At 47.1% G+C, this 9,834-nt stretch overlaps 2 protein-coding genes across 7 annotated transcripts in view; both read right to left on the bottom strand.

Annotated features, from left to right (window-relative positions):
- The window catches only part of BRWD1 (bromodomain and WD repeat domain containing 1), a 46,973-nt gene extending 45,796 nt beyond the window's left edge, over window positions 1-1,177 (bottom strand). For all 6 annotated transcript variants that reach the window (XM_015882622.2, XM_015882618.2, XM_015882609.2 and 3 more), the window contains exons 1-4: window positions 673-1,177; window positions 486-544; window positions 355-384; window positions 164-223 (exon numbers count right to left, since the gene is read on the bottom strand). In XM_015882622.2, coding sequence (XP_015738108.2) covers window positions 164-223; window positions 355-384; window positions 486-544; window positions 673-733 — 210 coding nt within the window. In that variant the 5' untranslated portion in view covers window positions 734-1,177. The remainder of the gene's footprint in view (window positions 1-163; window positions 224-354; window positions 385-485; window positions 545-672) is intronic.
- Window positions 1,178-3,815: 2,638 nt separating this feature from the next.
- HMGN1 (high mobility group nucleosome binding domain 1) lies at window positions 3,816-9,701 on the bottom strand. The gene is made up of 5 exons (XM_015882762.2): window positions 9,578-9,701; window positions 9,184-9,249; window positions 9,060-9,110; window positions 6,982-7,113; window positions 3,816-4,668 (listed from the first exon to the last, which is right to left on the bottom strand). The coding sequence occupies exons 1-5, from the start codon at window positions 9,590-9,592 to the stop codon at window positions 4,615-4,617; spliced, it is 318 nt and encodes a 105-aa protein (XP_015738248.1). The 5' UTR covers window positions 9,593-9,701; the 3' UTR covers window positions 3,816-4,614.
- Window positions 9,702-9,834: the final 133 nt, after the last annotated feature.

Genomic DNA, 9,834 nt, shown 5'->3' on the forward strand with positions numbered 1-9,834 from the left:
ACGGCACGGCCGGGGCACGGAGCAAAGGGGGGAAACACAACGGAGCGAACCCCAACCGAGAGAGATTGGGGAGAGCGAGAGCCGGGCTTGTGTTACATGGAACGTTGCCCGGCAACGACGTTACCGTCCGAACCAAAAGTTGTTTAAAAACACAAAGTCTCACCAGTTCTTCGTAACTTCTATAATGTTCATTGCCTTCCCAATCCAACCTCTTAGGAAGCAACTAAACGGAGAAAAAGATAAAAATAAATTAAATTAGAGTGGAAAAGGAAGGATTCTAACACGGGAGGAGCGCTGAGGGGAGGTGCGGGTCCCCCCATTGCTCACAGGGGGCTGTGGGGGCGGCTCACACACCTGGTGCTGCTCCAGCTCCTGCACCAGCACCTGCGGGGACACACAGCGCGGTCAGAGCGGCCGTTGGCGCGCACGGCCCCGGGCTCCCTTCTTTCCCCCCTCCCTTCTTCCCTCCCTCCCCACGCACTCACCCGCAGCGCCCCGCGGCACGGCCCGGTGCTGAGAAAGCGGGCGATGAGGAAGTAAAGCTCTGCGGGAGAGACGAAGGGAGACACACGGGAGTGAGCGAGGCGGGGGAACCGGGGGCGGCCGTAATCCATCGCCGCCCTCGAGAAGATGGCGGCAGGGAGCAGCGGCCCGCGGACCCGCCGCCGTTACCTGACTCAATGAGCGGCGGCGACGCCGCGCCGGAGCCGGAGGAAGCCGAGGACTCGGCCATGGCGGCTGCCGCGCTCAGGGCTCGGCGGAGTCTGAAGCGGGCAGGGCCCGGCCCGGCATAGCCCTGTCAGCGCGCCCCTCCCCCGCGCCCCCCCGCGCTCTCTCTCTCGCTCTCTCTCTCTCTCGCTCTCTCCCTCTCGCATCCGCGCGCCGCCCCCCGTCGGCCGCCTCTCTCTCGCTCCGTCGCTCCGTCTCTCCCCTCCCCCTGCGCCGCTGCTCAGCGCAGCCTCAGCGCCGCCGCCGCCATCGCCGCCGCTCCAACTGCCACGGCGCCGCCGCCGCCACCTGCGCCCTGCGCGTTCCGAGAGGGCGGGGGGAAAAAGTAGTCCCCGGGATCAGGGAGTCCCGCGGGGAGAGCTCGGCGGGGTGAGGGAGCGGGGAGAGCGGAGAGGCGGTACAACGTGCACTGAGGGCGGAGGGGAGACGAGAGGGAACCGGGGAGAGGCCGGCGGAGGATGGAGATGCCGGGCGCGGAAGGATTACGCCAGGAGACGGGAGGTGACGGAAACATTGTGGGCGGGGCTGCCCCGTGCGCCGGGGCAACGTTGGGGCGTCCGGGCAGGACAGGCCCGACGCGATAAACAGGCGCTGGGTCTGCGGGACGGAACCTTCGGGCACCTGTGGGAGTGCTGGACTGGCGTGGAGCAGCCCCCTCCCGACCAGAGCACGGACAAGATCTAATATCATATAGTCCAACCACCATGCACGCTGCCCACGTCCCTCAGTGCCACATCCACACGGCTCTTGAACACCTCCAGGGATGGTGATTCCACCACCTCCCTGGGCAGCCTGTGCCGCTGCAGCACTGCTCTTCTGAGAAATTGTTTCTGAATATCCAATCTGAACTTCTCTGGTACAGCTGGAGGCCATTCCCCCTCATCCTATTGCTGTTACATAAGATGCTGCCCCCCACCTCACCATGAACTCCTCTCAGGTGGCTGTAGAGGGAACTAAACCTGTTCCCTCAGCTGCTCCCCATCAGACTTGTGCTCCAGACCCTCAAGCACATCTGTGTGATGAGACCTCACATCCCCTTATGTGAATCATGCAATATGTAAATCTGAAGTTTAACGGCCATTCCATTCCTTAGTCACACTGACCAAAGGTACCTCGTGTTGTAAAACAAACCCGTGAGACCCACATATAAATTCCTCTCCCATTCTCCACCTGCACAACTGGCAGCTGGTGCTCACACACCCTTCCTCATCTTCTTTGTGGCTGAAGTGTTGTGGGTTTTCTCTTTTTTTCCCCCTTAAGTTGTTATTTCAAGCCCTGGAAGAAAGTTTTACTGTCATTACCATAACCTTATTCTTTATAGGGTACAAATGCTAAGCTTGAAATTAGATTTCCTTAAGCAGACTAAACAGGGCCTCACTCTTTTTCTTCCTTTCTCATAATATGCTCCACCACTAGTTATCTTTACAGTAAAAGCTTAGAAAACCCTGTATTCAATGATTCAGCTCTGATGAAACAAGCACTGGCAGATGCGAAAGGCCTTCCCATCTATTGCAGTGTGAGAAGTCATAGTTGAATCACCTCCACCTCCTACAGAAACACATTTCATTCTTTACTGCATCGACACCAGCTTGTATTGCTCAAAACAAGTCCAAGGCTTCTGTGATCCTGACACAATTACTAAACAGTGCCTGTGTTAGAGATGAGGTGTTGAAGATGAAGTCAGTGTCTCAACATTAAAGACTCAAAACATGTGAGAAGCAAGCATTCAATACAGGTATGAGGTTATTTCGAGATACTTACCGGCAAGATTATTAGTCATCGATGTTTCTGATTTGCTAAAAACACACCCAAAGAAGCAGCTGCGTCTACTACAAAAATAAGCAGTCAAATAAGGTAACCAGGGGAGGAAAGGTATAGAAAAAGTGATAAATTTAGTTCAAGCCTTTAAAAATATCATAGAATTTGAAGTCAAAGCCAGGTGTGTTCTGCTCAGGACACATCTGTGGTGCGGCAGGACCAGAAGCACATTGTGAGCCAGTGTTGAAAAACACCCTCTATTATAAGTTAAGGAAAACCGAAACATTTCTTAAGTATGTAAGATGGTAAAATGCTGTATCATATGAAAGCGTTCTTTGAGAAAGCTAGAGGTGAAACTTTGATGTCTTCAGAAGAAACTATTAAGTTGATGATGGCACCAAAAGCGAAGAGGAAGCAGATGCTGTACTTGCAGGTGTTGTATGTGAGCATGAACAAATTGTTATTCAAGAGGAAAAAAAAGAAGAAACTTGCTTTTTGATCTTGGCTCCTCCCAAGCCAAGGCTGACAGTTATCAGACAGGCATCAAACAGACTGATCAGATAAAGCTGTGTACATGCTGCAAAATAAAGTGTGTGTGACGAAAATTTCTGGTGCTTACAATGTTGTGGGTTTTGGTTTTGAAAGGTAGCAGAAGCAGCAGTGCACTACCAGCTCTCCATCTAAGTCCAGCTAAGACTACAACTACTGTTTCCTACTTGCTGCTCACTCCCTGCATTACTACCTGCAGGTAGCACAGTTTTTAACAACATAAAGAATACAGCTAAGAATCAAAGCCAGAGGGTATTTATTACAGAATCACAGAATGACCCGGGTTGGAAGGGACCTCAAGGATCATGTAGTTCCAACCCCCCTGCCTGGCAGGGCCACCAAACATACACATTTACTAGATCAGGTGCACAGGGCCCCGTCCAACCTGGTCTTGAACACCTCCAAGGACGGGGCATCCACAACCTCCCTGGGCAGCCTGTTCCAGGGCCTAACCACTCTCCTAGTGAAGAACTTCCCCCTAACAGCCAACCTAAATCTTCCCTCTTTTAACTTAAAATCATTTCCCCGTGTCCTGCTATTGTCAGCAGGGAAGAGTTTACTCCCCTCCTGGGTGTAGGTTCCCTTCAGGTATTGAAAGGCTGCAATGAGGTCACCCCGCAACCTTCTCTTCTCCAGGCTGCCCAACTCCCTCAGTCTGTCATTATTATTGTCATTATTATGTCAATTATTCATTGTTTTCCAACAGAAGCACAAGTTCAATGACCGCACCCCCCTCACACTGAGTTGTCAAAGTCAATGCAAGAGCTCTAGAAACAATCTTTCTTAATCAAGGTTTATTTGGCTTTTGTTTGGTGATCACAGACACTACAATTTTACAATTGTCCTTATTCACATAGTTTCTTTTTTAATATAAAAACTATATTTTTTTTTCCTAAGTTTATTTCAAATATTTTTCATCTGGACTTTGTAGACAAGCTCTCCTTTAAAACTAGATGTGAAGGACCAGCTGACATTCAGTCTATCAATCAGAAACTTTTACCTGTTCATTGTTTAAAGATAAAAGTTTCCAGTCTTTTACGTGGCAGTTACAAAGCTGTTGGAAAAAATAAAGCTACACCTACCAAAAATAACTTTGTCACAGATATACATCACTCGTCAAGAAATCCAACACTAGGGAGCAGTTCATGAGATAAGCCATTCTACTGGTGGTACAACCATAGATATACAACTAAAACGTTAAGATGTTCTCAACATATAACAAATTCTGACGTCTCTGTCGCGCTTCAGTTAATAGGATAGAAAAACTCTTCCTCCCAATCTACGGAACGAGAAGCTGCATTAAGACTTCAAAAAGCCTCTCCAATTTGTAACATCCCATTCATTTCTTGTTTCATAGAAAACAGGCAACCAGTACACGATTTTACCACTTAAAAAAATCATTTACACTTATCTAAATATGTAAAAAAATGGATCGCGTTGGGATTCTCTCCTTTTAAAAACGTGTTTTTTAGAACTACTAAAAAACTTGCATTTATAAAATACTTGATAAAAATATTCCTCTGAATTATACAAGAAGAAAAGTATAAGGATCACCAATTAAAGACTTGGTACCAGATGTTATTCAGACTTCACTTCTTCTTTCTCTACCGCTGCTGCATCAGATGCTGGGGCCTGAAAAAGAAGAGGGAAAGAAACCCAACGATTCAATGCAAAAAGCTTCAAAGTAACGCAGCCTTTAACGAGACCTGTACTCGGCATTGGTGCAGCCGCACCTTGAGTACTGTGTTCAGTTTTGGGCCCCTCACCGCAAGAAAGACATTGAGGCCCTGGAATGTGTTCACAGGAGGGCTACGAAGCTGGTGAGGGGTCTGGAGCACAGGCCTTATGAGGAGCAGGTGAGGGAGCTGGGATTGTTCAGCATGGAGAAGAGGAGGCTCAGGGGAGACCTTATTGCTCTCTATAACTTCCTGAAGGGAGGCTGTAATGAGCTGGGGGTCGGCCTCTTCTCTCTTGACATTAGTGATAGGACCAGAGGGAATGGTTTCTAAGCTGCACCAGGGGAGATCCAGGCTGGACATTAGGAAGTATAACTTCTCAGAAAGGGTAGTCAGGCATTGGAATGCACTGCCCAGGGAGGTGTGGAGTCACCAACCATGGGAGTGTTCAAGAAACGTTTGGATGTGGTGTTGATGAATATGATTTAGCTGGGAAGTATTGGTAATGGTTGGACTAGATGATCTTCTAGGTCTTTTCCAACCTTGATGATTCTGTGATAGCATTTTTAATGCACACAGTAGTCAACCTGACATACAGAACAACCACGACTTGCTTCTATATAATGCCTTGTAGTCTTAATAAACTGGAACTATGGTGTGTTTGTTTCTCTTGGATAACACTCTACTAAATTCAGGTTTTCTCAATCGGGCTTCTATCAGCTCAGGCCCAGCAGTATGGATTCCAGAATGTTGATGTACTCAATATACAACTTTTTAAAGAAAAGAATGTTTCAATAATTACTGCCTTACTGAAATAATAATATTAATAATAAATAACAAGCTGAAATCCGTGCATATATTGTGATTAAAAAAAAAAAAAAACATTATGGGTTTACTTTATGTATTTAAACACTGTTAGCATTCACAAATCTCCCTATGTTTTAAGGCAAGTAATATTTAAGCACTCAGTACTGCATTAAATTTACATCACATTGAAAAAAAATACTGACTGTAGCATAACTGCACTGGTTTTATATCAAGCTTCTATACATGAACTTCTGGACAGGTTCATACAAACTTATTACAGCTGTGACTCCATTTGGACTGGAGAACTATTTCCTCTTGCAATATAGCTTAAAGAATGGAATTCAATTTAAACATTTAATTTTGTTATCCTAAAGGTTTACAGCACCACCAGCACAATATAATGTCTAATTATAGTGGTACCCAACCAGGAACACTAACACCTGCTAACTGTCCTTACTGCTACCTAGGAGCAGGTTTGTGAAGGATGAAGAACAGCACCCTTCCCTATACTCCCCCCTTCCCCTCCCTCCCAGGCATTATGCTCTTTTTAACATAAGAATTCACTGCCCTTTCATGAGATACTGAAGTATTTATTATATTAATTCAGCAATTTTGACTGGTGTGACCAACCTGAAGACGTGTTCCCAAAATCATCATCTATTCCTTACACTTACATCTCCTTTAACTGGTATATTAAATAAATTACAGATGAAAAATAATGCCAAATTTAGCTTTCCCTGTTATTACCAAAATATCGTGTACACAAATGGAAAAACCAAACTGTGCAATGCTAATACACTGATAGAGCCATGTGTGATCTTAACCCTACCAAAGAAGTCATATTTATATATAAATAGTGCACTTACAAAGAAGAAGCACTAAGTTCACAAATAATATTAATCCAAAGTTGTCTTGCCCACTCAAGTACCACCTCTGTACTTTCCTTACCCAAGAAAAACACTATCTTACCTAAAAGCCAAATAGTGTTTCCCTCACTGAAGATGCATTTGCACAACATAAAAAATAATAATAGTACCTTTTAATTTACTAAAAGGGGGCACGAAAAAATAAATCATATTTAGGTTAATAAATCCTCTGATTATATGAACAAACTCAACTAATTAACTGAAATGAGCAAGGCAGTTTCCCCTCCTCCCTCTATGAGCCCTTTCCTTCTACCAGCAGGCAAAAGCTCCTTGCTGAAGGATGCTATTTCGTATTGGGATTTCCATATGATTTTCACCATTTTCTTTCATGTCAAGGACTGTTCCCACATCACTGCATCTCTGGTGAGCACAACCAGAATTTCTCTGGTTTATCTACTAATGTTTTAATAACTTGCAGTTTTCTTAGCATGGAAAGAGATTGCAGGTTAAGAACTATCTGCACACCTAACAGCTGTATATCTAAACTAACAACAATAAGTTATCCATCTATTTTAGACCAAAGAATACAACCTTACCTCCTCGCTTTTAGTTTCTCCATTTTCTGCAGGCAGGTTGTCCTTTATCTGCTCTTGGTTTGTCTCTTCAGTCTGTTTTCCTTTAGGCCCCTTTTTCCCCTTTGACTGAGCTTTCTTGTTCTCAGATTTATCCTACAATTAAATAACGTAAATTCATATAAATTCATATAACCTACAACATAAATCTTGAAAGTAATTAAACAAAAACAAGACAGGCTTGCCAAACACCAAGAGCTATCACCTATTGACAGGTGAGAACTTCAGTAACTTACCCTAAACAGATGAGCATTTGTGTATGGGAAACTGTTGATCACAGCCTGAACCTCTGATTAACTATCTGAGGCAAGCGACGGGTCAGCTGCAGGAGCACAGGTGAAGGTAATTCAGCTGTGCTCCCGGAAGGGGTGGAGCTTGACTCCATCTCTCCCAGATCCCATTTAAGGGCTGACCTAAGGTAGCATCTCTTTCTGGAGATTGCTTCTGTGTGGAGTTTCTAGAATGAGCCTTAACACTGGTGAGCAGCTTGACCGTAAGCCTCAACATCAGTGAGTCTTTCCTATATAACCTCTGCCTATCCATCCACTTTACCTTTGTATAATTACAACTGTACAGCAGGTATTGTATTTAGCACTCCTTTACAAGTACCTTAGTTATGTCTTCTGCACCTGGCATCTCTGTTGTTAGATGGGTTGGAGGAAAGTATTTGCTCAAGCTATTTTATTATAAAAATTGAATGTATATTCCTAAACATTCCACACAGCAACTAAGTACTAAAAGGCTGTCTGTCCTTCAACTGATGCACGTGCTTATACAACACCTATGCCAATATTAACTGATGTCAAAATAGTTTTTGATACCATCCCTCAAAAATCAACACTAATATTTACAGACACTAACAAAAGTTTTCAATAAATGGCAAACTACAACACTTCTGGACAGATACAATCTGAGCAAGTGACATTTCTTACTGTAATCAAATGCACATGCAAATTATTTTCTTCACAACACAATTCTGCAATTACTAAGCAGAAGTTCTAAGTGTTTTACATCACTGTATGCAAACATGCAGTAAGGTACATGACTCTAGAGGGTGCAATGTGAGAAGAATCCCTGGTTGTGTTTAAGAGCCGTTTGGATGTGGTACTCAGGGATATGATTTAGCAGAGGGTTGTTAGGGTTCTGGTTAGTCTGCGGTTGGACTTGATGATCTTCAAGGTCTTTTCCAACCTGGGTAATTCTATGATTCTAAGAAAGTAAGTGAAAAAATGCTGAAACATCAGATCCAAAACATTAGAAATGCTTTTCTCAACTGCTGAATTACACCTAAAATCTGAAATATGATGCCAAGCCACACTTAATCTGCACATATACGCACAGATATATGGCTAGAAATGTGGATCCTTTTCAATGGCTTGGCTGAGAAATTCAAAGAGCATTTTCCTCTCAAAAGCCATTGATGTGAAATATATTTTATCCCCTTTTGTTAGACAGCAAATGAGTACAATTCAACATATGGTCACTTTGATGCCTGTGTAGTTATGACTACCAGCACCAAACAGTGATGAAGCAGAACCCATGTTTCTATATGAAGTTCTGAGTGCTTTACAAAGGGGCCCTCAGACAACGGCAGAACTCAACCCTGCTGACAATAGCAGGACACGGGGAAATGGATCCAAGTTGAGTAAGGGGAGATTTACGTTGGGTGTTAGGGGGAAGTTCTTCACTAGGAGAGTGGTTAGGCCCTGGAACAGGCTGCCCAGGGAGGTTGTGGATGCCCCGTCCTTAGAGGTGTTCGAGGCCAGGTTGGACGGGGCCCTGGGCAACCTGATCTAGTAAATGTGTATGTTTGGTGGCCCTGCCAGGCAGGGGGGTTGGAACTACATGATCCTTGAGGTCCCTTCCAACCCGGGTCATCCTGTGACTCTGATGCTCCGCACAGCCCTCTACGAGCATCTGGAGCCCATCCTTCAGCACAGCCAGAGCTCTCACGATGGACAAGCAGCGCGACCAAACTAACCGAGTGGGCTCAGACACTGAGGTGAGCAGCCCACATCCACCCCTTCTCCCCAGGCTCTCACCTTGGCCGCAGGCGCTTTGGCTTTGGGCTCCGCTTTGTCAGGCGCAGGTTTCTGAAGAGAAAGCAGAAGCAGCGCTCAGTTTAGCCGCACACACACCACCCCCCATACTCCGGCCGTTACTCACAGCGGACAGCCGCGCCGATCTCCTTTTCGGCACCTCCTCCCCGGGCTCCCCTCCGCCGGCAGCCACCTGCCAACACAAACGGCGCATGCGCGGCGCTCAGAGGCGGGCACAGGCAGCACATGACGCTGGGCTCTGCCGTCCCCTTCTCTCCGCCGCCGCTTTCGGATCGCGAGGCTCGGCCGGGCGCCCGCCAAGAGCCGCCGAACCTTCCAGACGAGGCCGCTCAAGGCAGCGCTGCGCTGCCCAGCACCGGCCCTTTTCGGCGCTCTGCCCGCCGCCCAGTTCGGCCGAGTGCCGACAGCCGCTCCCTTCGTCCCCTTTTGTGTTTTTTCTCTCCTCGTCCCCCCCCCAACACTCAGCGTTCCCCGCCTCGGCCGTTCCCCGCTCTCTTCACCTTTCTCTTTGGCATGGCGAAGCGCACGGCGCCGTCCCGCCCGACTGGCTGCTGCTACGCGCCGAGTGTCTCCCCGCCAGGCGCTGCGGCCGCGCTACGCTGCGCAGGGAAACAGCCCCCCCCCATCCCAGCAGCGCCAGCGGCGCCGCAACAGGATCCAGCCGGATTGGCGGCCGGGAGGCGGGGCAGGGGGCGACGGCGGTACACGGCAGCGGGCGGGGACTGAGCCGGGCCTGCCCTCACGGCGGGGCGGGGCC

Source organism: Coturnix japonica, chromosome 1 (assembly GCF_054131305.1).
Source record: "Coturnix japonica strain WE chromosome 1, WE-NBRP24, whole genome shotgun sequence".
NCBI lineage: Eukaryota > Metazoa > Chordata > Aves > Galliformes > Phasianidae > Coturnix > Coturnix japonica.